Below are 26,752 nucleotides of genomic sequence, written 5' to 3' on the forward strand. Positions count from 1 at the left end.
GGTCGACGAGGGGGAGCCTGTCCCCACACAGAGAGGAGGGGCAGAAACTGGACCCCAGGCTTCCCTGGGGCCCCTCCCCAGCAAGCTGTCCCCACAGAGAGGAGGGGCCAGAAATTGGACCCCAGGCCTCCCTGGGGCCTCTCCCCAGCAACCGGGGCCCCTGGTGAAAGGTCCCAGCGGTCACACTTCCAGGCGTCCATTCCAGACAGACTGGAGCCTGTTCCTGCCCCTGCCACCCCCCGAGCGCCTTCCTCGTGAGAGCAGAACTGGAAAGGACGAGACTGCCTCCAGCTGGGGCGTCCGCCCAGGCACACGGGGCGTCCTGCGGGGCGTCCTGCGCCCTCCACTCCCGCGACCTCCCTGACACGGCAGTGTGTGGGGCCGCATCACGTCACTGCACATGTAGCCGCGTGTAAACGCCTCCACCGGGACGCAGCACGAGCGTGGCGTCACCCGCACGCCAGGCCCGACCGTCCCACACGGGCCCGACACGACCGCTGCCCACCCCGCGGCCCCGGTTCCCAAAACCCTGCCCAGAGCCGGGCAGCGGCAGCCCCCACGGGGGAACAGGACGGGGGGCCTCGCCCGTTCCCACCCCCCCATTTATCTTGTAACAAAGTCTGCATCTTCTGACCTCTTTCACCCAGTCATTCCACTCCTGACCCCCGCCTCTGGCAGCCTCCAACCTGGTCCCTTTTATAAGCTCAGTTTTCTTAGATCCCACTCATAGGCAAGCCCATCTCTGTCTGAGTCGTCTCATCAGAGGACAACCCCGGGTCCAGCCACACTGTCGCAGACGCAGGATCTCCTTCCTGACGGCTGAGCAGTGTCCACTGCACACACTCCACTGCTTCACCGCCCATCCCTCGAGGGGTCCTCCAGGCTTCAGGAATAGCGCTGCGACAAACAAGGGCATGCAGAGGTCTCTGCGAGACGGTGCTGCTGTCTCCGCTGGACAAACGCCCGGAGCCAGGACCGCTGGCCGCACGGTGGTTCCATTTCCGAACCTTCAGAACCCCCATCCGGTCCTTCTGGAGTCTTCCCAGCGCCCGGCGAGCACTATCCAGGTGAGAACCACCAGGCCGGCTGAGCAACTTCTGTGTGGAGCAGCGCGGAGCACGCGGAGACAGCGGGGCCATTCGGCCTAAACCTCTGGCTGAGGACGGACACCCAGCCAGCAAGCAGTGCTCCCGCGGTCACAGGGACGGGCTCCCCACGCGTCAGCGGGGCAGAGCTCCGTGCTTCCCGCATCAGGGACCACACACAGCCTCCTGCCCGCATGTCAGGCCCCGGCGTCCATACCACCCGTTGGAGCCCTGGCCCTGAGCCACTGCGTCTGCCTCCCCGCCAGGCCCCTGCACCAGCCTGCGCCCGCGGGTGGGGTGCAGGTCAGCGGTGTCTGGTGGACCTCGGTCGCCCTGTTCTTTCCAGCATCTTGCCCGGAACTGCGGCGGCTCCCTGCCGTCCATGCTGAGGCGCCGCCCGGGAGGCCTGGTTCTCCACGCTCCTTCCACCAACGTCAAAGTCCTGGTCTCAGCTCCACTCTCAGCACCTTTGAAACTCCTCTGGAGCCAAGCCGAGCTCTGCGTCTGTCACGTTTGCAGGCACAAGGGTGTGGAGCCCCGCCGGCCTGTCCCCTGGGCTGTAGCCTCTGTAGGGCTGACCACACGCCTGTATCGGGGGCGTGTCCCACACAGCTGACCCCAGGACACACCAGAGACATGGGAGGCGCAGGGGAGGGGCCTAAGGGGCCAGCCCCGGGTCACTGAGCGTGGCCGCCCCCCGGGGGGCCGCGCCCGCTTCGCTCCGGGGCAGCGGGTGAGGGTCTCCCCTGTGGGGCACCTGCCAGGTCACTGGTGGGACGGGCCGAGCCCACCCGGGAAGCCTGCGTGGCGGACACGCGGCAGGGCACACCGTGGGGAGCACAGTGGGACGGCAGGCCTCCTCCAGCAGACTCACGACCCGGAGCGCCCGGGTTTTATCAAACCGTCAGGAACACAGTCGTCACACGTAGCACCAGTTCCTGGTGCGTCCCGGGAGAACGGCCCCCTCCCAGGCGGGGGCCCACCCAGCCCCTCAGCATCAGCCTGGGGGGGCTGGGGGGTGCGGGAGGAGCCTGCCCGCAGCTGGAAGCCCCCACTCGCCCCCCACAAGAGCATCTCGGGACAGATTCTGGCTTTTTCCTGCCTCGTCTTCTGAAACCTCAGCATCCACGGCAACGTTTTAAATTACGCTCTCTCACACAGAAACCTTAATTCACACTCCAGCAAGCTCTGCTTCTCGAGGCAGACTTCAGAAGCCCCGGGCTCAGCACAGTTGGAGACCCCGGCCCACAGCCAGAGCCGGGGGCGCAGTGCATGCCAGCCTCTGCTCATTAAGCTCTGAAGGAAGGAGAGGCTGGGCCTGCCCGGGGCCCGAGGGAGGCCGACCCGCGTGAGGAGCCAGGGGCTCAGGGTCGACGCCCGACACCCCACACCCCAGTCAGCAGGCGAGGCCCTCAGGAGGAGGAGAGGCGCAGCGGGGATTCCGGGTCAGCATCTCAGAGCCTCCTGGAGAGGCAGGGTGAAGACAAGGCGGCCATACCGCCAAGACGCCCTCCTAGTGACCGGGAGCCAGCCCGGCCTGAGCCCTGACTCCCAGGCAGCTCCGCGGGAAGGCTAACCGCTCCAACAGAGAGACGCGATGCTGGGGGCTGGGCGTTGCACGCGTGTGGTAGACACGAGGCCAGCGTAGGCCTGGAGAGACGACTGAGTGAGGACGCGGGGGCCGGCTGGGGGCTGCTGGGCTGGGACTGAGGACGCGGGGGGCTGGGGGTCTGCTGGCCTGGGAGGGTGTCCGGGGTCCGGCCCCGGGAGCCACTCGTACCTTCGTCAGCAGCAGGACACGCTTCTGCAGTCGCCGCGCCAGGGCCTCGTGCGTCTCGCGCCGCTTCCTCTCCTCCAGCAGCTGGCTGCCGAGCTGGCGGACCTCGTCCTGGAGCTGCAGCCGGGCCTTCTCCAGCTCCCGAGCGCTGCAGGGGCAGAAGAGCAGAGGAGTGAGGCCCAGCACCCACGTGTCACTCAGCCCCCAAGACGGAGCCGCACGCGCGCCCAGCCCGCCCTCACTGCCCCCGTCCCCCGCTTCTGAGCAGCTACTCGGAGCCTTTCGGGAGACTCCGAATTCAAACGGGGCCCAGGGTGACTCGAACGCGCCTCACACAGCAAGGAAGATTGCCAGCCGCGGGCTCGGAGGTGCCTCTAGAGAGCCAGGCCAGCCTGGAGCACTTCCCACAGGCCCGCAGGGGCCCCTTCCCACCCCCGGATCATGCAGAGCTCCAGGGGGCGGACCTGGGCACCCAGCCGCCCCCCAAGCACAGACCGGGTGGGCGGCCACAGGCCCGAAGACCAACACTCCCCTCAAAATGCCCCCCATCCTTCACAGTCTGCGGAGCCGTCCTCTGCCCTGGCCTGCTCCCACACGGACATTCGGAGCCCTGTCCCATCCCGCCCACATCAGACGTGCCGCACACAGACACGCCCTGCGCTTAGCGAGGGGACAGCTGCCAGGAGAGCTCCCGGGAGGGAAGACATCCCGGGGAAAGGAGGCGCTAGCCCCAGGGGCATCGGGAGTGGGGCGGGAGCACCGTGAGGTGTGGACGTCAGACACCACGCTCATGCTATTCCAACTAGAGAAAACCTCCTTCCAAAAACATCTTTAATATTCCCCTGTTTTTTTTTTTTTAGTTTGGCCATGCCATGCGGCATGGGGGGGCTGCTTCCCCGACCAGGGATCAAACCCCTAGCCTTCGCACCGCAGGAATGGAGTCTTAACCACTGAGCCACCAGAGAAGCCCCTGTTCTTTCCTTCGGAGATTCTACCAGGATCCCGTCATAAGGTGCGACTTGTAACATTTACCTGGGCTAACGCCCAGTGGCTACACCGAGACGACTTTGGAAACATTAACAGTGGAGCTGAGGCCTACAGAGGACACCGGAATCTTGCATCATTCTTGGGTGTCCAATTATGTTTTTGCTTCGATTACACGGTTTTCAAGAAAACCTTAATTCACAGGGATGGCAGGCAATGCTTTCTTTTGGGGTGGTCTCCACCACGCTAACTTTTCCTATTTCACATCTGAGTGAGTATGCGGTTTTTTATTATAATTTACTGCAATTCTTTAAACAGCTAATTTGAGAGTAAACGTGAAACACGCCTTTACAGAACGCTGTAAGAGAAGTCCTGGTCTGGGCTACCTGAACGGGGCTCAGCGCCCGCGGGAGCTGGGACATTCTCCCCCAAGGGGCCTGCCCTGCCCTGCCGCCTGACCCCGGGCAGCCCCCTAAAAGCCTCACCCTAAGACTGAGCCCCCACCCTGCCACACAGCTGGCCGACGGCACCTGCCACCTCGAGGTGGTGCATGACTAAAAGCAAAAAACGATATTAAAAAACAAGTGTATAAATATTCATTTGGAACAGACTTGTTAAGAGGCTATTTTGAGTTCCAGTTCAATTTGAAACTATTCAAAGGCCGATTTAATAATCAAGGACTGTGAAATCGACTCTGGAATCACTGACTTCAGGTGGGGACGTTCGGAGCACTTGAATCACTGCTCTGCCTCGTGATTTAATCAGAGGAGCTCGGGGTCCCTTGTCCGAGCACACCGAGGGCAGGTGGGGGGAGCAGGGGGGCCCTCTTCAGAGGAGGGCCAGCAGGCCTCCTGCCAAGGTGTGTGGCTCCCTCCCCTCAGCGCCTCCTGCATCGCCTGGCAGAGCAGAGCCGGAGAACAGGCTGGAGCGGAGGGCAGTGGCGCACGAGCCATGGGGCAGAGCAACAGGAAGCGGGCACGCGGTCACCTCAGGAGCGACGGAGCGAGAAGCGAGGGCAGGCAGGGCGGAGGTTCCGTCTACAGGACAACACGCCCGCCCACAGAGGGCAGCCCCCGGGGGTCTGAAGCCAGCGGGTGTGCGCGAGGGACCCGCAGGGGTCAGAGGGCAGAGACAGGAAGAGGATGAAGAGCAACCCAGGAGGGCTGCAAGGAAGCGGCAGCAGAGAGCAAACGGGGCCAAGACCACAGCTTCCAGAACAAAGCAGCGGAGATGCCGGGTCGGGGACGGAGGAGGGGGCGCTGGCTTCTGCACCTTCTCGGGGAAGCGGCTAGGAGCACAGGGTGTGCCCACGGGAGTGACCTCGCAGGGTGGGGATGCCCCCGTGGGCAGGAGAGGAGGGACTGAACAGCTGGGCCTCGGGGGACAAGGGCTGAACGAACTGGCACAAACGTGCTGCTTCCCCCAGGAGCGTGCTTTCCTGATGTTTCCAAGATCTCACCCCGGAACGCCCCAGATCGACCTGCCCCACCTGCCCAAGGGCAGCGACACCTCCTGGAGCGCCTGGGGTTGGGGGGAGAGCGGCCTCGGCAGAGCGGGACTCCTGCAGCCCAGCGCACAGCCGGCGGCGCCTCTGGGCAGGACACAGGCATCCGCTCGCCGGGCCCGCAGCCCCTCCTCTCTGCGGGAACCTTCTCTCGCTCCATCGCGGCCCTTCTGCTGAAGCGGAGGACAAAACTCATAAAAAATTAAACTCCTGGCTCTCTGCTCACGCTGAGCCCTGAGGTCAGTGGCATTTTCGTGCACCCCTGGGGGCTCAAAGCAAAGCCCTCAGTTCTCAGGAGTGGCCGTCCAGCACGTCCATCCATTGCCGCCTTTCTGAGCCGGCGTCCGCAGGAGGAGGTCAGGCCTGAGCGTGAGAGCCCGCTCTGTGGGCCGGGTCGCGTGGCCCTCTGTGACGCCATCATCATCAGAACACCCTACGCAGGGAGGCCCGTCTTGAAGGAGCGGTGAAGGGCGCCACGTGCTGTGAAGCTGCAAGATCCGCTGCGTGAACCTTCTCCCGGCGGTGGGAGCCTTGTCCGCACCCCGCCCTCCACATCCTCCCCCTGCAGCTGCCGCCGCGGCGTCAGATACCGGTCAGGGCTGGCACGCACGTCCACGCAGCAGCAGGCCCCGAGGCCTGGCCAGCGGCGCTGGGAGGCAGGAGGCAGAGCAGGGCAGCCCATACGGGAAGGACACTGGCCCTGTTGGAGCCCCGCTCTGAGCTGAGGCTGGGGCGGTGGCTTCGCACCCAGGCCTGCCTGGCAGGTCAGCTCAGAGGGCGTAAACGGTGCGCTTGTGGCTGGACCCGAGTTCCCAGCAAGAACAGCCCTGAAGTGCGTGATTCCTCTGGGCAGTAACACGGTCCAGACACTCGCTGCGATGGCGGGACGAGGCACAGCTTTATCTGTGACAACTGCCCGGAAGCGTTCCCCAGGCAGAGGCGCCCGCCGAGGCCTGCAGGTGGGCACAGCTCACGCACACAGATACCCTGTGGTCACTCGGCAGCAAACAGGCCACTGCCAGTGACCGTGCCCAGCTGCTCAGAGTCCTCAGCACGTCCTTGCCCCGGGCTCCGAGGAGCAGAGCGCACCCGGCCGACACGCGCCCCCAGCGCCTCCGGCCCACCGGTGGGGACCCGGCAGAGGGTTGTGCACCTCTGCCGACTGGGACACGGCCCCCCACCAGCCGCTCCAGCGCGGTGTCCGCGCACCCCGGGCCACAGGCAGGCGGCAGTGTGTCTGTCAGGAAGGACGGGGCTGCCGGGCCAGCTGCAGGGCTCAGAGGCCCTCTCCACACCCCTGGGCCAGCCGCAGAGCCGCCCGAGGACGACCATGGGGCTTGGGGCCGCCACAGAGCCTCAGGGAATCCTCGAACGCTGAAAACCCTCCAAGGCTGCCTGTGCAGAGCGAATGGAAGGCCATGGAGAGGGCAGGGCGGAGCCGAGGTCCCAGAGGCAGACAAGGGAGGAAAGAGCAGGCTGACCCCACGAGGGGTGCGGCTGGCAGGCAGGACCCAGCAGGACTCGGGGACACACGGGAGCCACGTACCCAGGAGGTCCGGGATTTGGCTGGGAGCAAGGTCACCAGCAGCCAGAAGCGGGGCCGCCACGATGCCCCGAGGCGGCAGGAGAGATGGGAGAAGCCGGCAGGCATGAGACCCAGAGAGGGAGCCCCGGTGCAGGGTGTGTGTATGTGTACATATGCTGAGTGGTCCAGGGGAACAGCTGGCCTTGGGCACCCCCAGCTGGGAAGCGGGCGGGCAGGAGCCTGGCAGTCAGGGGGCGGACACCAGCCAGGCTCCCCGCCGGCAGAGCCCACCTACACATGCGGGCAGGGCTCAGGATTCGGGGGCAGCAGGGCCCAGGGCGCCCTGAGTCTCGCCAAGGGGCAGCGCTGGCGTGTGTGGGGAGCCAAGGGCGGGAGGGAGGTGCCCCTCGGGCCCGGGTCCTGCTCGGATTCGAGAAGGGCTGCCTGGGAGGGTAGCCCAGGAAGCCCAGGACGGTGGCACATAGCCGTCTTCACGTACAGCATCTAATTCCAAGCCTTAAGTGCCTCCAAAGGTCAGCACACATTACACAGAAAAAAATTTTAAAAATCCAAACAGCAGAAACAGACCCAGAGAACGAGGAAAGCAAAGGCTGAAGGAGCCGCGATCACAGGGCCTGCCCGGCCACCGCTCCCCTCATCAACCCGAACCACCAAATTCAATTTGCATTCCCAGATAAACAGAGGCCACACAGTAAATACTCTCACCTGACCTTGAAATGTGAGAAGGAAAATTACTCTCTGCAATTTCAATTCAAGCCCAACCATAATGAATAAAACCCAATTTAGCCGATCCGTTACCAGCCTGTAACTGCAGGGGTGGCAGAGCTCCAAACTCCATGGAGGGGGCCAGAGGCTGGCTTGGTGCAGCCCCCCCCGGGCGACAGGGGTGCAGGGCCAGATTTGGCAGGGCCTTCAGACCCTACAGAGCAACTGCCGGAATCCTCACACCCAGCTCAGGAGCACCCACGGAAGGAGATGGCGGCCGGGTAACAGGGTGACCCTGCCTCGGGCCTGCGGAGGTGGCCTGACCGCTCATGTGCACCCACCTCTCCAAGCCCCACGGCGTCCCGGGAGTGGCGGTCAACACAGGCTCAGGCCTTTGCTCTCTTAGCACCCTGCCCACCCAGCCTCGGGGTGAGCGCTACAAAAGCTAAAAAATGACAAAGAGGAACAGGTTTTTACAAGGTCACACCTCCTGTCCTCAGGGAGCTCACAGTCCGGCACAAGAGACGGGATAAAAACCGGGACCCAACAGAAGCAGGACCAAGGGGTGGGGGGTGGAGCACAGCTGCCCGAGGACGACAGCCAGATCAGGGGGGCACAGGGCTGGTGGGGCCCGAGGCCTCCCCGCCGTCCCGGCCGAGCAGCTGGTCAGAGGTTTGGAGGGTACCTGTGAGCTCGGGCCAGCGGTGAAACTGAGACAGCAGCGTCTCCCCCCATCTGCCCTGAGTTGCTGGAGGACCCCAGCAGCCACTGTGACTCAAGGCTCCCGCCTGCAGACGGGCGCCGGCAGCGCCCTCTGCACCTGCAACAACCCTGAACCCGCGACAGTGCTTCTGGCTGCCTGGGCGCCACCTGGGCAACAGCCCGTTACAACCATTCATTCTCCCACGGACGCCGCGTCCTGACAACCTGCCGGCCAGGAGCCTTCCCGGGAGGCTGGCGTCCACCGCATTCACCAGGCATGCAGCACGTGGCCTGCGGGGCTCCCGGGGGAGGAGCAGGCATGGCCGCACGCCCTCTAGTCGCCGCCTGATCAACACCTCCAGGGCGCCCCCGGGCTGGAAGGACGAGCGGGCAGGAGACATCAAGACTTAAATGCAATCAGGTCCTCCCTCTGCTCTCAGGGAGGCGCCCACCCAGCCCTGCTGTGTCCACAGAGCCGCTCACTTGCCCGTCCCACGTCCATCCCCAGGCGCGGGGTCCGGGGGTCTGACACGTGCCTGGAGAAAGGCCAGTGTTACTCAGTTACTTCATCGGGGTGAGCCGATGAAGACAGAAACGACCTTTACAAGACAGGCCCTGTCGGGGAAGCGGGAACTCCCCTCCGCTCACCCACAGGACAGGGGCCGGGAGCCCCCAAGACCACGCCGGGGGGCAGGACTCCTGAGCTCACCTTGCAGATGCCGCCCGGAGCCAGGGAGAAGAAGTGCCAAATGGGTCTGGGTGGGGGCAGCTGACGGGGGCGGCGGCCAGGGCTGCGGGGTCCTGGGTGGTCAGCCCCATGCCCGCCACTCAAGAGTGCGGGATAGGGACCCGGGGACAGCACCGTTCACCCCTCAAGATTCCTCAGAAGAAACGCACTGTGTTCAGAGGCTGACGGACGCCCCAATGCATGGCAGGCGCTCTGCTTCCAACCGTCCACGTAATCCTTGTGATCGCCTTGCACGCGGGCTTGGGGCGCCCCATCCTGCTGCACGGGCTGCGGTGACAAGGAAGGCCGCGGCCCACGAGCGGGAAGACAGCGAGTCCCAGCCAAGGCCCGGGGTGCCCCCTGGAAGAGGTGTCACTGGAGGCCCGGGGCGAGCACGTCTGAGGGGAGCACAGCACAAGCGGGTGCGTGGTGAGGGGCGCCTCCCGGCTGAGAAGGCCGGTTTACCGCAGGAGGCAGACAGCACATGCGGCTCAAGAAGAGGCAACAGCAGAGCCATGAAGACCCCAGCAGAGGGCGGAGTCCACCCACCCACAGGAGGCTGCGGGGGACCTGGACCCGGGAGTGCACAGGGTGGGGTTGGGGTCAGGGTTGGGGTCGGGGTCGGGAGTGGGCGTGTCCCCGGGGTCGGGGTCGGGAGTGGGCGGCCCCCTGGGGTCGGGGTCTGGAGTGGGCGGGTCCCCGGGGTCAGGGTCGGGAGTGGGTGGCTGCCGCATCACCCGCTGAATAACTCCAGTAGGACACCCCCCCCCAGCCAAGGTCTAGTTCTCCACACAGACCAACGAGGGGAAAAAAACACTTCAGGGACATGCACGCAGTGATTCCATTTTCACTGGTGAATCTACACCCAGCAGGGCGTCTTGAGTGAGCGGTGCTGGGCAGGGTGGGCGGGGAAGAGCTGAGCGGCTGCGATAATTCAACAGTATTCAGGAGACGCCGGTCGGCAATTCAGAGAACAAGTCTGGAAGCGTGTGAATAGAAGGCGGAGAAAAACGAAGGTCTGGCGTGATTGTGAACACTCATTGAATTTCCTGAAACTCCTGGAGGAGAGAAGCAGCCTCAGCCTCCTTCTGCACGGACCTCCAGCACTGAGCCCGGCTGTCACATGGCCCCACTGCCTGGCGTCAAGGAGGAGCCGGGACCTTGAGGCCCAGGACAGCCCCGGGGCCCCATGCAAGCCACGCGGGAAGTCAGAGCCCTCCGGAGAGACTCTGGGGACAGCGGCATCCCTGGAACAGAGCCTGGGCAGGGGCGGGGGGTGGTGCGTGTGGACGGCTGTCAGGGCGCTGATACCGCACAGCCCTCCACCGGGAGCGGGGTTAAACTCAGGAAACGCATCGCCAAGGACAGCAGACAGTACGGAGGCCCAGCGCACCCTCCCGCGCCCCAGGGGACACCTGAGAGCAAGACACGGAATGCACCCCATCCCCCCGCCGGCTCCATGACGTCTGCTCCCCCCTGCCCTGTCTCTGCGGTCTGTGACCCTCTGCTCCACACCCCCCGCCCCGTCATCCACCCCCAGGTGACACAGGAGCCCGCCAGAGCCATCGCCAGAAACAGACACGCAGGGCCCGGCGGCGGGCGCAGGCTGCTCCCCGGGCAGACAGGACGAGAGCTCACAGCGGGGCCAGCACCCCCATCCTCCACGCACGCCCGCTGGACACGCTGCGGCCCGCCCCGGTGCCCGGGCACGCAGGCTCTGGAGGCCAGTCGTGGGTCTTTGTGTCCGGACCCCACGCTGCTCATGGCCGCCGGCTCATGCTCACAGCCGCGGGTCCCTGCTTACACAGGCCATCAGTAAAGGCCAACTCCTGCCAAGGAGCACCTCCTGTGCGTCCGCATCGATGCAGAAAAGAAGACCATGGTGACCGGCTCCATGGAGCGCCTGGGGTCCTGGGACGAGCTGCGGGGCGTGGGCCACCTGGGCCCTTTGCTCTGGCCTGCCAGCTGCCCCACCCTCCATAACCGTGCACAGGCCGCGCAGCCTCAGCCCCTCTGCCCGCTGCTCCAGGCCCGGGAGGGGCAGGCCAGCACCACCCGGGGAGCACAGGCCCAGCCCTGCTCCGTCCAGGGAGCACTGAGGAAGCACCTGCTTCCCAGCCAGGGACCCGCCACCACCCAACGGGGTCCCCACGACGGCTCCCTGCGTGGCCCTGCGTATCATCATGAACATGGCCCCGTGCAGCAGACGCTAAGAGCAAGTGACGAAGTCCCCTTTCCCTGAAATGACTGTTGTACAGCAAACTGCTCAAATGGGAGCCTGCGGGCAGAAATGGTGATTGACAGCCTGGCTCACGGGAGGAGGGGCCTCCGGGAGCCCAGGTGGGTGGCCCAGGTCCTCCCCGAGGAGCTCAGACTGGCCGTCAATGCCCGCCAGGCGGCTGGGCCAGAGGACCCGCTGCACCACGCACCAGGGTCCCCACCCACCACCCACCGAGTCATCGCAGAAGCCACGGTTACTGTGGGGGCACCTTCTCAATGAGCCTCACGTGGTTCTCAGGCATGAATGTTACAAAACCATTTTTTGAGGAATTGACTCGTTTTTGTTTTTTTTTTTAATTTTTAAAATTTTTTTTTATTAGTTGGAGGCTAATTACTTCACAACATTTCAGTGGGTTTTGTCATACAATGACATGAATCGGCCATAGAGTTACACGTATTGACTCGTTTTTTTAGACAAAATTTACATAAAATCTATCACCACACCATTTTAACATGAACAATTCAGTAGTTACGGTATATTTGCAATGTGAGAGTTGGACCATAAAGCCAGCTGAGCACCGAAGCATTGATGCTTCTGAGCTGTGGTGTTGGAAAAGACTCTTGGGAGTCCCCTGGACTGCAAGGAGATCCAACCAGTCCTTCCTAAAGGAGATCAGTCCTGAATATGCATTGGAAGGACTGATGCTGAAGCTCCAATACTTTGGCCACCTGATGCAAAGAGCTGACTCACTGGAAAAGACCCTGATGCTGGGAAAAACTGAAGGCAGGAGGAGATAGGGACAAGATGGTTGGATGGCATCACCGACTCAACTGACAGACTTTGAGCAAGCTCCGGGAGACAGTGAGGACAGAGGAACCCGGCCTGCTGCAGCCTGAGGGGTCAAAGAGTTGGACACACCTGAGCGACGGACCCACCGACTATAGAAGCTCTCCGTCACCCGACACTGGCGTCTGCCCACCAGCGGCCACCTCCACCCTCCTCCCCGCCACTGCCCCAGCCCAGACGGGCCCCCCGACCCACTCTGAGTTTGCTCTGGACTCTGACACCGCAGCGCCCTCTCTGACTGGCTTCTTCCAATGAGCGTCATTGTTTCAAGGTCCACCGCACCTCACCACGCGGCCCTGCTTCACTTCCTTGGTGGACGGACCATGGTTTGCCTACCCACGCAGCCTGCATGGACGCCGGGCAGCCTCCAGCTCCAAGACTGTGCGCGCGGGTGTGCAAACACCTGTCCCAGACACCACAGCACCAGGCTTCACGTCCCACCAGCGGTGCACAAGGGGGCGGCCGCTCTCCCTCCTCACCAACACCTGCTTTCCGCGGTTTCAAAGGAGCCGCCCTCGGGGCGAAAGGAGACATCTCCCGGCTTCCGCCCCATTCCCCTAGTGATTAGTGATACGGAGCGCCTCTTCACGTCCTTATGGGCCCTTTATTTACCTCCTTCCGAGAAATGTGTATTCAAGTACTTTGCCCATGTTTTCAATCAGATTGTTTTCTTGATGGCTGAGTTGTGAGAAGTCTTCATATATTCTAGATATCAGACCATTATCAGATACTTGGCAAATATTTCCTTTCTTACATGGGTTGACTTTGTTCAGTTTCTTGATGGTATCCTTTTGATAAATTTAATTTTATTTCAATGAAGATGACTTTTTTTTTGCTTTTGCATAAAGACACTTGTGTATGTTTTTGCTTGGTTTTCAAGAAACTATTACCACCTGACCCAAGGTCACAGAAATTTACACCAACAGTGTTCTTCTAGGAGTTTTATAGTTTTAATTCTTGCATCTGGGTCTCTGATCCATTTGAGTAACTTTTTGTACTCGGTTTGAGGCAGGGGTCCAAAATTTATTCTTCTGAAGTTACCTCAGCACCATAAACTGCATTAAGAAGAGACCCCGCCTCTTCTATATTTTGGTGTTAATTACTTCTATAAATGTAAGGTAAAATTCACCAGTGAAGCTTTGTTGGAAATTCTTTGCTTGTTAATTACTTATTATGGGTGAGTTCAGATTTCCCATTTCTTTTGAGTCAGTTTTGGTACTCGCTGCATTTCTGGGAATTTGTTTGGGCCAACCAGATGAACTCTATATTATCTTACACGGTTCTTCACATTTATTGAAGGTCACTTCCACTTCCATTCCCGGTTTTACTAATAAGAGACGCCTCTCACATTTGCTCGGTCACTCCAGCTAAAACTCTGTCCGTTTCGTTCATCTTTTCAAACAACTAACGTCCTGTTTGCGCTTTTCCTCTGCTGTTTCTCTGTCTTATTCATCTCGTCATCATTTCCCTCCTCTGGCTTTGGGTTTGTTTTGTTTGCTTTTCTTTTTCCAGCCTGTCGAGGCAGCTCCGACTCCAGGCCCTCCGTCTCCTTTGGCATGGGCATTCACAGCTACACATTTACCTCCGAGCACTGCTTTTGCTGCACTCATTAGTCTCAATATGCTGCTGTTTGATTCTGGTTCCTTTACAAAGTATTTTCGAATTTCCCCTGTGACTTCTTCTTTGACTGACTGGTTATTAAGAAACACGTTCTTTAATTTTCACCTTTTGTGAATTTTCCAAGTTTCCTTTTTGAAACTGATTTCTAACTTCATTCCACCGTGGCAGAAGGACACACTCTGCATGGTTCTGAACGTTCTGAATAAGGCATATTTCATGGCCTGACACACGCTTGGTCCCGACAGCGTCCCGTGTGCCCTTGAGAAGGACGTGTGTCCTGCCATCGAGTGGACTGTCCTACAACTGTGTCCAAGCTTAGATGTCCTCGCCTACAGACGGGGACAGACACCCCTACCTCCTGAGCTTCTCACACAAACTCAAGGAGGGGAGGTACACACAGGAGCCATTGCAGCCCTGCACCCAAAACCTCCCCCGGGCATGGAGGACGTGGCAGTGCTCCAGATAACCCAGACCCCTGGGGTGCGGAGGGAGGAGTCCCTCCTCGGTGACAGGCTGGCCTCACTAAGCACTCAGTCCTGTGACCTCTGGGCTACACTTTGATTTCCCAGAAAAGTCTGACTTGGAAAGAGGATCCACCTTTAGTGGCTGCTGGTGGGGGGAGAGAGGGAAGGGAAGCAAAGACCCAGAGGCATTGTGCACGTGCCCCCCGGAGACGCAGCCCCGCAGTGGGGACAGGCAGGGCTTCTTTCCTGCGTTTCTGGGAGGACGGAGGAGGCGGGCGCCACCCGGCTTATCCTGTGGGCGATCGGCAAGCGCTGAGGAAGAGCTGCCGCCCTGGAAGCGGTGAGTCACCCGCTTCCCCGGGAGCGCTCCCTGCGCCGAGCCCCGCAGCCTTTCAGGGGGAGCCACCGTCCCGCTCAGCAATCCCAAAGGCAAGAGGAGGGAACAGGCTGGGAACAAAGAAAAGCGCTTCTCTCCACACAAACTCTTCCTAGAAGTGGATTTCAAAGTGGCCATCTGTCTGAGATTAGCATCCCAAAGCTGCACCCCCTCACCACAAGGATGGCTCGCCTGAGCCCAAGCCATCAAAGCAGCAGAAAGAGTCCTATTTAAATGATAATAACGCCAAGTGCTTAGGAAGCGGTTTACTGAAAGAAGAGCCCAACTGTACCCCAGCTCCAGGCTGGTTGGACCAGACCCACCCTCCCTGCAGGCCTGTCCCGGCCGCCCGCCTGGACCTTCCCAGACTGAGTCCAGAGGAGAGGGACGCGAGCTGGGGGCCCAGCACCTGGGGGCGCAGGCGGGTGGCAGCACCCTCCTCCAGGGCCCCTCCTCCTCTGTGCTGGCCCCTCCCCACGCCCCCTCCGGTCCGCTCTGAGAGACGCCCCCGCGGACCCCTGCCAGCGGTGGACCCAACCGCAGCACCACGTCCGGTCTGCGTGGGGAGGACACGGGCGCTCACGGTCTGGGCAGAGCCCCCAGCACCTCCGAGGGCCAGCAGACACGTTCTGAACACCCGAGCGGCCGGGAGACGCCCAGCACACCTCGGGAAGCCGCGGGCGTGGGGACACTGGAGAGGGCCCAGGGCCCGACCAGGCGGGCGAGGCCTCCCCAGCCCCGCAGAGGGACACCGCTGAGCTCGCACACAGCGTGCACCGCAGGCTCCTCGGGGGGTGGGGGGGGCCTGGGAGGGCCCCGGGAGGCCAGGACGCGGCCCCGCACCCCAGCAGCCCACGTCTGACACCACACCCACCGCTCCCAGCACGGCGCCCACGCACGGACAGGCCTGTCCGCGGGGAACGGCCCTGAGGACAAGGGGGCACAGAGACGGGGCCGCCGGACGACGGAGCGGGGCCTGCTCCTCAGAGCGCTCTCGGCCTGCACGTGAAGCCCAAGGAAAGGAGGTGAGGGAGCCGGGCCTGCCCGCCGCCTGGTCAGCCCAGGGCTGCCCTCTGCTCTTCAAGGAGGGGGGTCCTGCGGCCCAGGCTCACAGTCGACCATCCAGCTCTGCGCAAGTATGTAAAAAAATATAAAGAAGGAGCTGGCACCTGTGTATTTAAAACTCAGCGTGCAGCTGCAATAGCTACGGCGTGGCGGTGGTTATCACCTGTCAGAACAGAGCCACATAACTGAGATTCTAACACAGACCCCAGTCCAGGTAGGAAATGGGCTGGGAAGGGAGCCGTGTTATTTGTAAAAACCCTTTAGGACAACTGGGAAGCTCTGTGGAGAAAACAAAGTGAAACCTCACTTCACAGCTCCTATCAAAAGACAGGCTCAGTGGGTGAAAGGTGTTAGACATAAAACATAAGCTCATGAAAGAGGACAACACGGGAAAAATTTTTGATGACTTAGGAAACAGAGAAAATCTTTTCCACACTCATACAAAAACAAAATAGAAGCACCAGAGGAAAAAGCTCATGGATTCAACTAGAAAAAACCTGAAAATGAACGTCTGGAGGAAAAATTGTATAACCAAACAGAAGGGAGATGTCAAACTGGGAAGCCGTATTTTCAGACAAAGGGCTAATTTCTGTAAGCTATTAAATCTTCTCTAAAAAGTTAATTTTTAAAAAAGCAGACTAAATGGATAAAAGATTATGAACAGACAGAAAAACATGTAGTTCACAGCTACACTGAGAGCACGTCACAAAAGCCATGATCTGAGCGGCCAGCAAGCACAGAGAAAGCGCTGAGCGTGACCCGTTGATAGAAAAGCACAGGGGGAGCCGCAAGGAAACACGGGCCAGGCGGCCAGGCCGAGACCGACAGCCCTGAGCGCCGGGGCAGCGAGTGCCGGGTCCCTCTGGGGCCGGCGGTCGGGAAACCGGCCGTTTATCACCAGACGGGCGGGCGGGGGGCCATCCTGCGCCCAGGTGCGCGCAAGACGGGAGCGTGTGTGTCCGCACAGATCTGCAGGTTCTTGGCTTTCTCGTGGCGGTCAGACGGGGCCCCGCCCAAAAAGGACAAATGTACCGCGTCAGAACCCCGGCCCCGCTCCGCAGGGGAAGGTGCATCACAGACAGACGGCGAGTCCCCTGCTCAGCACCCCCGCTCCACATTCCTAAGTCCACGGGCGGCTGTGGCATCGGGACCTGTGGTGTGCTGTGTTGCTGAGGGCAGAGGTAACCAGGAGCCTAACCCCAAGCGGGCGCACTCCTGTCTGACGAGAGGTCTGAACGGTGGTCTCCTCCTGGGGCTGGGGGCCTGGGGCTCCACTTCTCCTGACCGGACGGGTTGTAGCTCCCACCCCTGAGCTGTGCCCTGAGGGGTCACCGAACAAGACCACAGGGCCAGGCCTGAGCCGAGCGGGGCCCTCCTCCTGGGGGAACCAAGCCCCGGGCCGGCGGGCCCAGCGTGCCCAGCTTCAGACCCTCCTGCTTGACGAGCAGGCCAGCTGCACAGGCTGAGCAAGCTTCCCAAGTCTGGGCCCTTATGAACTGTGCTTCCAGTGTTATAGCTAAAAAAAAATTATTGCCAAGCCTAAGATCACACAGATTTTCTCCGGCATTTCTTCCTAGAAGATCAGAGGGCCTTTATAAGTGTTAAGCCAGATAACGTGTATAGAAAGGCAGTTGGCCCAAGATAAATGCTCAAACCTGGCTGGCTTCTAAAATGTGTGTACTTTCTAAACAGTTCTGCTTCTAAATATCTCTCCTAAGAGAATAATAAGAAGTGCAAACAGATTTGGGGACACGTGTGTTAACCAGAGTATTATTTAGAATAAGGAACACAAGGATGAAAACAGGTATCTATTGAGAGCTTGGCTACATAAAGTGTTCATAAAGAAGCAGCCCACAGCCCAAAGGTTACGTTTTAAAAGAACACTTAACACGGAAAAAGTTCACAGAAGTTTAAACAACACAGGAAGACCCAAACCAAACAGTATGAAGGGTATAAATTCCCCCTAAAAGTGCATCAGGAAAGTGCATTTTCCACACACGTCGATGTCGGGAAGAACCTGAGCCAGCACGCACGCACTGGGCTGTCGGGGTGGCGGTGGGGCAGGCCGTCCTGCTCCCCTGCCCTGGTTTTCTCTGCTACTCTGTCGAACGCTGTAAATGAAGGTGTGCTCCTCTGTAACCAAAGCCCTTTCTTAAAGTTAACCGAATAAAACACCGACATCTCCTTCGCCGCCTCCTCCCACCCACCTCTCAGGAGTGCGAGCGCCTCGCCTAGCACATGAGGGCGTGCACGGCCGGCCACGGGGAGAAGGGCTCCCGGGGGCCACACCTCTGGCCTCCCCCGCACACAGGTCAGTGAGCCCATCATGCGAAGGGGTGCCGGCCGTGCCCGTGAGGCTCAGCGGCGCAGGTATTTGGATCCCCTGGGAACGTCAGGTCACCACTGAGGCACCCAGAGACGGGGACAGAACCTGCAGACACACGTACTGACGGAACCACCACAAAACCAAGTGCCACATCAGAAAAGATGGCACAGATGTTCCCCAGAGGGAGGGACAAGAGCGGCCACAGCGGCCCTGCCCAGACAGGCCCAGACTGAGAGCAACCCGATAACCACCAGCAGGGTGGTTTACAAAGCTACGGCGTTTACACGAAACAACAGCGCCGCGACAATGAGCCGCCGGCAACCACACACGACACGCGTGACTCTTGGAGTACACAGGCGCGGACGGCACGGGGAGCGGCAGCTGACACAGGGGCAGGGCGGGGTCCCCAGAGGGACTGTGGTCCTTCGAGGAGGAAGAAGAGGACGCGTCGCTGGGAGAGGTCTGGGACACTCGGCTGAGCTGCGACAGGTGAGACAGGATCCCCCTCGAGGGTCTCAGGGAGCTAATCCCCCTGAGATCAGCAAGGCTCTGACTGTGTACCACTGTCTCCAAGGCCACAAAACTGTCAGCCAAGCGGGCGGTGAGGGGCCCAGCATCGTGGGCAGGTTCCAGGCCCTGCTCAAGGAAGGACTGTAAGGATCAGCCTCCAAGAGAGCAGACCAGAAGGCTGTCCCCGTCGGCCAAAACCTGGGCTCCCACGGAGAACAGGGCGGTCCCCGCGTGCAGTCTGGTCTCCTTCAGCTGCCAGGTTTCTGCTGACGGTCATGGCAGACCAGCAGGGGCCAGGCTGAGCACGTAACGCCCGTCTGCAGGAGAGCAGGAGGCCTGGGTCCGTCTCGTCTCTGCCGAGAGGAGGCAGATCCAGCTGCTTGCGAAGGACACCTCAGCCCACAGGGCTCCGTCTCTCAGGTCCAAAAGGCAAGTCGGGAATGCCCCCCTTCCCTGCAGACAGAGCCCTGGCTGTGCCAAGAGGCTCCGGCGTGACTGCGTAGGCGGGGCGCCGCACACGTAAGGCTCAGCACGCACGGGGGCGGCGGTGGCACCGTGGCCTCCGGCCAGGGGTGAAGGCCAGCGGAGAACAGGGAGGCTCAGAGCCTCCGGAACCCACGTGTGAACTAGGCCGGCGACGGAGGTGGGGGGGCACCCTGACTGTGCCCAGAGAGGGGGCGCCGAGGCACACGCCCAGCAGAGAATGTGAGGCCGTCCCACGGTGCCCCAGGGAGCCCTGTGCGTGTGTGTGCACGCGGGCGTGTCCCGAGCAGCACTGAGGAGGTCCACCCTCGGGAGGACCACAGGCTGGGGCTCGCCACAGAGCCCTAGGCGGGGGTAGAGGACAGGGACCCCGGCCATCGGGAGCTCCCGACGACGCCGCGTGGGCAGTGAGCACAGGCACGTGAGCCAGCGCGGCCGGCGGAGGGAGAGATGATGAGAGCTCAACCTGCAGGGTGCTGACCTCGAGGAGGCCACGGCCTGGAGGCTCGGCAGGCGCCCGGCCGCAGCTGCGGTCACCTTCCATCCTGGACAGGGCGCGGCCTCCCCTCGGTCACGTGGGGGCTCCAAACAGTGAGGGCTCCCCGGGGTGACTCGGGCGCCTGTGTGCCATCAGTATTCAGCGGCGATGGATTCCTCTCGTTTGCCTGCTTTTGTGCTGCAGAGATAAGTAACATTTCTAATCTCTGCTATCTCCCAGCTGCAAATGTTCGAGCACTTTTTTCCTCCTTACTTAAAAAGCAAAATCTCATTTTAGATTTGCAAGTGAGACAGCTACTCCTCCTCACCCAGAGGCCAGGCAGGCCCTGTGGACGGGAGGAACATGTCAGGCTGGAGACATCAAAGCCCCAGAAACTTGAACCAGGAGATCCAAGTCCCTTCGAAACTCCTACAGACACGGTCTGAGGAGGCCTCCCACTCGGCCATCACTTCCTGCTGACGATCCGCAGGCATGAGCTGCCAGCGCTGACAGAACAACCTCTGCAGACCACGCCAGCCACACAAACACCCCAACAAAACGGGCTGCTCCCCTCTTGGAGCCCCCAGGAAGCTAACATGGCCGGGAGAACCAAGAACGTGGGGGAGGGAGGGGGCCCAGGCTCGAGGCAGCGAGGGGCCTGGTGCCACAGGCTCCCTGAAGGCAGGCCCCCACCTCCCTTCTGCCACAGGACAGCTAGGCCAGATTGAGGGGGGGGGGGGGCACGGGCATCCAGTTACGACCCCTCGCCAGCCGGGACACAGGGCAGGGCAGAGCGTGCAGCTACTGCAGATTCAGCAACACCCAGAGTCCCCAGGCTCAGCACGCACCTGAGGAGCTTCCAGCCCCAAGGAAGGTAGGGGGTCCGGGCAGAGGACAACCGCGTGGGCCTCCTCCACACACGCACGGACCACTGCACTCCTGTCTGGTCCTGCAACCTGAGAGGGGAAGAGGCGGCCTTCTGGATTCCAGTTTTCAAGACAAGAACAAGAGACTTGAACGTCACACCGGGCACTTCTGAGAATGAAAACCCTGCTTCCCCGTGGGTGGCAACAATGTCACCTGGACTTGACAATGCTGGGGGCCTGCTCAGGCCTGCCCGTCAGAGGGCAAGGCTGGGCAGCTGCCCACCCACGCGCCTACAGCGCAGCGGGACCCAGGGTGCTGTCCGTGGTCCTGACGCTGGCTCCCACCTGGGAGTCTCGGAACCAGAGTCCTGACCGGCACAGACAGAAGGGGCGAGACCCGGACACCAGCCCTGGGTCACACCCTCATCCTGGCAACCGGTTCTGGCTTCACTGACACCTTCCATCATCGCTCCAGCCCTGGAGGGGCTCAGGCAGGACAGGAACAGCCCAGGCACCCGCCCCCAGCACGGCCGCCGGGATCCCGGGAGGGCCCAGCCCCTGCGGGCTCAGGGTCGGAGCTCACGGGTAGCTCACCCTCAGGTTCACCCTCAGTCTCCAGACACACCTGAGAGGCTGACGTCGGTGTTAAAACCTTATCAATTATGGGGCAGCTCAGTTATTAGCGCTGTCTCATTTGCACATGTCAGAGGAAAAGAAAATCACCTCATTAACCACTTCCCCATCAGCAGAGAAGGGGCTGTGCTGCCGATTTCTCCTCAGCTCCTGTCTCCCACCCTCTGAAACCCGCGCCCCTCTCCTCAGAGACCGTGTCTAATCCTTGTCATGAGGGGCTGGGAACGCTCTACCCCCAACGACGGGGGCTGCGAGCAGACCACACGCGGCCCTCACCACCCCGCCTGCCACCAGGAGAGGCCCGGCACAGTCTCCACCCTGGAGGCACTCTGCCACCAAAAGCCCAGGAGAGACGCACATGCGTCCCCAGCACCAAGGCCACTAGCAAGTGAGCTGCTGTGACTAGGCCTGCCTGCCGGCGTGTGGACACGGGGGATCACAGTGAGCAGGTCCGGTGCTCCCGGGAGCACCACGTCCCGTTCTGACAGAGCGGCAACACCCTCCAGCCCAGCTGCCCGGCAGGCCGGTCCCAAGAGCCGCCGAGGTGACGACACGCTGGCAGGGCCTCATGGACCGGCTCCGAGCCGACCTGGCCCTCTGACGGTCAGCCAGCACCACAGCTCCAGGGCAGCCTGGGCTCACGTGCATGGCCGCGTTGATGCCGCACTCCCCCGGGAGACGGGCTGCTGCTGGCAGGAGGAAGATCGAAACGATGGCAGCACCGCACTTTTACGGAGAAGTTCCCCATAAGGCAGCTCTGGGCTCAGTGAGCTCACTCCTTGTTAAATCCTCCTGAGAAACCTGTACGCAATCAGGAAGCAACAGTCAGAACTGGACATGGAACAACAGACTGGTTCCAAATGGGAAAAGGAGTACGTCAAAGCTGTATCTTGTCACCCTGCTTATTTAACTTATATGCAGAGTACATCACGAGAAACGCTGGGCTGGAAGAAGCACAAGCTGGAATCAAGACTGCCGGGAGAAATACCAATAATCTCAGATATGCAGATGACACCACCCTAATGGCAGAAAGTGAAGAACCAAAGAGCCTCTTGATGAAAGTGAGAGGAGAGTGAAAAAGTTGGCTTAAAGCTCAACATTCAGAAAACTAAGATCATGGCATCTGGTCCCATCACTCCATGGCAAATAGATGGGGAAACAGTGGAAACAGGGTCAGACTTTATTTTGGGGGGCTCCAAAATCACTGCAGATGGTGATTGCAGCCATGAAATGAAAAGATGCTTACTCCTTGGAAGGAAAGTTATGACCAACTTAGACAGCATATTAAAAAGCAGAGACATTACTTTGCCAACAAAGGTCTGTCTAGTCAAGGCTATGGTTTTTCCAGTGGTCATGAATGGATGTGAGAGTTGGACCATAAAGAAAGCTGAGCACCGAAGAATTGATGCTTTTGAACTGTGGTGTTGGAGAAGACTCTTGAGAGTCCCCTGGACTGCAAGGAGATCCAACCAGTCCATCCTAAAGGATATCAGTCCTGAATATCCATTGGAAAGACTGATGTTGAAGCTGAAACTCCAATACTTTGGCCACCTAATACAAAGAACTGACTCATTGGAAAAGACCCTAATGCTGGGAAAGATTGAGGGCAGGAGGAAAAGGGGACAACAGAGGATGAGATGGTTTGATGTCATCACCGACTAGATGGACATGAGTTTGAGTAAACTCCAGAGTCGGTGATGGACAAGGAGGCCTGGCCTGCTGCAGTCCATGGGGTCGCAAAGAGTCGGACATGACTGAGTGACTGAATTGAAATTCGTAACCTGAAAACCAGCTGCCTCATTCTGATGCCCCAAAGCCCATTCTGGGGAAGTCGGAGCTGCTGTGTCCCACCATGATGCCCCAGCACAGGAGAGTCCGACCTGGCCAGGAGGTAAACCACCATCCCAGCCCCGACCCACGCCTCTCACCACCCCTTCCTGTTGTGGTGCACGCCACAAGATTGCAAGCCCCCCCAAGCCCCAGCAGCTGAGGACTCATCCTGGGGGCAAGGACTCTTCCTGAAAACACTGAAACAGACACAGCCTGTCCCCCTGAGGACAGAGTCCTGCCTCTCCTGGGATCCCTGCCCGACCTGGAAGTCCTGCCCTCAGCTCCCCAGTGGCCAGCAGCTCACGTCCCAGCCAGATCAATGTCCAAGGTGGGTGCAAGAACACCCCAAGCCTCCCCACCTACAAGCCCTACAACTGGTCCCCAGAAAACACGCGTCCCCTTGTCCCACCCCGTCCCACGCGGCGGGTTCACCTCTCTGGCACTGTGCTCGCATCTTTAACCATCAAGAACACGGGCCCCCAGATTACCTGCCAAGCGTTCTGCTCAGACCTAGTTTAAGCGCTGCGGAAGCACACGCTGTTTCTGCCGGGGAAGGAGAACCCCGTCCACCTCCTGGGTCCCAGCCCTCTGAGCTGGTGTCCAGGCACACTCAGACACCTGCCCCGCGGCCTGCCACCGGGTCAGGGAGCGGGAAGAGCCTGCCTGCAGCCCCAGGACTTCAGTCGGAGCTGGATGAGAACGAGCGGCCCTCTGACAGCGCCACGGCGACCTTCCCACGCTGCCAGCACAGAGCCGGACCTCGGGACGCCTAGGTCACGGCCCAGCTCCGATTCGGTCGCAGACTCAGTCACCCCCAAACATCAGGAGGGCCCGCTGCGGCGCTCCCCCATTACAGGGTCCCATGGAGACTCGCTCACATGACCCCGGGGAACCCCGGGGGACTCGGGATGAATCTGCCCGGTCCCCGGTCCCCCACTTTCATCAGGTGAAGAGCGCCGGTGGGGAGGGAGGCGAGTTCTCGCGGGGGTCCCACAGGGAGCTCCCAGGAGGTGAACACGGCCACGCCACGCACGGACCACCCGCCCAGCGCCTGGCAACCTCCTCTTCACCCCTGCAGGTGGCTCCCACTGCCCGGAGACCACCCTGCAGGGCGGGCGCCGCGGCCAGGCCACAGCAGAGCAGGCGGGGCCAGGACAGCGGGAGGGCTGAGAAGCAGCTGCCAGGAGGGGCGGGCCCTTCAGAGCCTCCCAGGGCCCATCACTCAGCAAGCCGCAACCCTCCCCCACACTCAGCCCCTCCCATCCTATACTCAGCCCCGCCCCGGACAGCCCCGCCCCCAGACTCAGCCCCTCCCACACAATCAGCCCCTCCCCCCACACTCAGCCAGTCCCTACCACACGCAGCCCCTCCCACACACACTCAGCCCCTCCCCCCACGGTTAACCCCTCCCACACACTCAGCCCCTCCTCCACACACTGAGACACTCCCCCCCACACGCAGCCCCCAACCACACATAATCAGCCCCTCCCACACACACAATCAGCCCCTCCCACACACAATCAGCCCCGCCCACACAATCAGCCCCTCCCCCACACACAACCAGCCCCGCCCACACACACTCAGCCCCTTGCAAGAACCGTTGCCACGCTCCGTCCTCCAGGAGCACCCTCTGAACGCGCAGGTGAACCACACTGCCCTGCTCCTTTCATCCTTACGTGGCGACCGCGGTCACCGACAACCCCACCTTCACTCTGGCTGGCAGCACGCATGGACCCTGCAGCCTCCCCCAGCCTCCGACTCAGGGCCTTAAGCCAGCCGCTCTCTCACCCACCGGCCCAGCTCGCGGGGCCTGCTGCCCCACTTTGCGAGGGCTTCCGCCTGCTACTCCGAGGCCCTCCTGGCCGCCTGCGGGCCCCTCCCCTTGCACTGTCCACGAGCAGAGCCTGTCCCGCCACCGCTCCGCTCCTCCCGGCATGACGGCAGGTCCACTTCGCTGGACAGCAGCCCAGGGCGCAGGAAGGAAGCCCCCTCACCGGATAAATGTGTTTCAGGCGGCGGAAAACCAAACAACCCTCATCCTCAGGATGAAGTTAAGAGTTCACCTGGGATCTGGCTTAGGTGAAAAGAACACGATTTCACAAGACTTCAGGATTTCAACGTCGGGAAGGGCACCAACATTCCGGGTCTCGTTTCCTCACACTCAAACCACCAGAGAAGGTGCCGCTGTCCCCGCTGGACAGGTGAGGACACTGAGGCACTGGCCCTGCTAGAATCACCCAGCATTCTGCCCCCAAGCTCTCAACCCGACAAGTCCATCCCAGTCGCCTGCCGGGAACAGCTGGCAGGCGGGAGGAAACAGGGCTGGGTGAAGACCTGGAGCCAGCGTGCTGGGGTGGGGAGGCCTGGCCTTGCTGTCTCTGGGCCGCACCCACCCGGCCCCATAGCGCACGCCCCTCCAGGAGGCCCTGTCTGACTCACCTGCCACAGGCGGGACACCGTGCCCAAGCCGGTGCTCAGAAAAAAAACTATTTTAAAACTTGCTGACCGAAAAACCCCAAAATGGATCATTTTGAAATTAAAGAGAAAGATGGAGATTTTCATTATGTTTAACACTTCTATTAAAACAGAAGGAACTCGGGAGTTACATCACACCAGTTCCGGGGAGGTGGGGGGGGGGGGTTGGGCTGTGTCCGCTATAACCTACTATTCAGGCACCATCTCATTAACATCGAGGCTTAATTGGCGTTTCATGCCTGCATTGTGTCTCAGGAATGAGCGAGGTGCAATTATGGTATAAAGACCACTCCAGCAGCGTCAGTTCAATTCATGTCATTCATCGCGTCAGAATAAGCACAGATGTTCCATTGGAGGACAGAGAGGAAGATGAGCGGCTTGCAAATGACACTTTTTTAGTTTAAAACTTTATTTAAAATAAAGTTATTTAAGTGAAATTTACAACACACTGTTTTTCTCCCTTTGTTTTACTTGCTATAGGGCATTAACTTTCAAAGGCTGGTTCCGCTTAATTTGATTTTTTATTTTCAAATGAACATCTGTGTTTAGGTTTAAAAAGCTCTTTGTGGAAACATACAGAGCCCCCGAAAGGGTCTGAACAAAGCCTGCCTCAGTAAACACTTGCTCACCAGGAAGGCCTGCCTTTCACGGGGTCCCAGGGTCGTGAGGGGTGGGGGCTGCTCTGGCTCCTCCCTCCCTCCTGAGTTGTGGAGAAACTGTCTTCTGTGCAGAGTGGAAATGAGGCGGGCAGCCCCACAGGACCACTGCTCGGCCTCAAGGCTTCCTCCTCAGGCAGAGACACAGGCAGGAGCCGCAGCCAGGAGCGGCCCGCATGGTCTCCAGGAAGGCGGCCCAGTACAACTGTGCCGCTCCTTCAGCCGTGTGTGTGTGTGCATGTGTGTACAGCCACACACGCAATGATGCAGGACCACGAGGGCCAGCCAGGCAGGCGGCCCCCTCCCCACGGCCGCCCCTCGGCTGCGAACCCCGCATGCAGTGCTACCGCCCGGGTCCCACGGGGACAGGACCAGCTCTGGGGCCCCCACGGCCGCACAGGCCACCGTGAGAGAACCCGTGGAGGCAGGACGTACCGCCTCTGTTCCTGAAGTGGCCCTCGGACGACACAGGTGCAACCTCCCCGCACCTGCTTCCCGCTCTGTTCACATGGGTGATGCCTGAGCTGAGCTCCCCACAAGGCCACTGGAGACAAACCCAGAATCAGGCACAAAAAATGGTTTCATGAGCACGCACGCAGCAAGAACGAAGCGTGACTTCAGGCCCAAGCCCAGCAAGGACACTCAGAAATGCGCGTGGCAGAACTCCCAGCCTTGGGAGGCAGGGGGCGATGGGCCCTGGGCGCCGTCCCCACACCCAGGAGCCACTCGGGTCTTCTCTGCGTGTGCCTCCCGGCGAACACAGGCGCCCAGAGCTCACTGCAGCAGTGCGGGGCCAAACAGTTGGGACACTTCTATGTTTTTATGATGCTATATTTAGAAACCTCTAAATAAAACCCATGGAGCGTGTTTGCA

General features: G+C 60.7%; 1 protein-coding gene across 3 annotated transcripts in view; it reads right to left on the reverse strand.

The window, feature by feature from the left end:
* The window catches only part of MAD1L1 (mitotic arrest deficient 1 like 1), a 232,553-nt gene that overhangs the window by 126,194 nt on the left and 79,607 nt on the right, over positions 1–26,752 (reverse strand). For all 3 annotated transcript variants that reach the window (XM_065923683.1, XM_065923682.1, XM_065923681.1), the window contains one exon: positions 2,866–3,010. In XM_065923683.1, coding sequence (XP_065779755.1) covers positions 2,866–3,010 — 145 coding nt within the window. The remainder of the gene's footprint in view (positions 1–2,865; positions 3,011–26,752) is intronic.

Source organism: Muntiacus reevesi, chromosome 2, assembly GCF_963930625.1.
Source record: "Muntiacus reevesi chromosome 2, mMunRee1.1, whole genome shotgun sequence".
Lineage (NCBI taxonomy): Eukaryota > Metazoa > Chordata > Mammalia > Artiodactyla > Cervidae > Muntiacus > Muntiacus reevesi.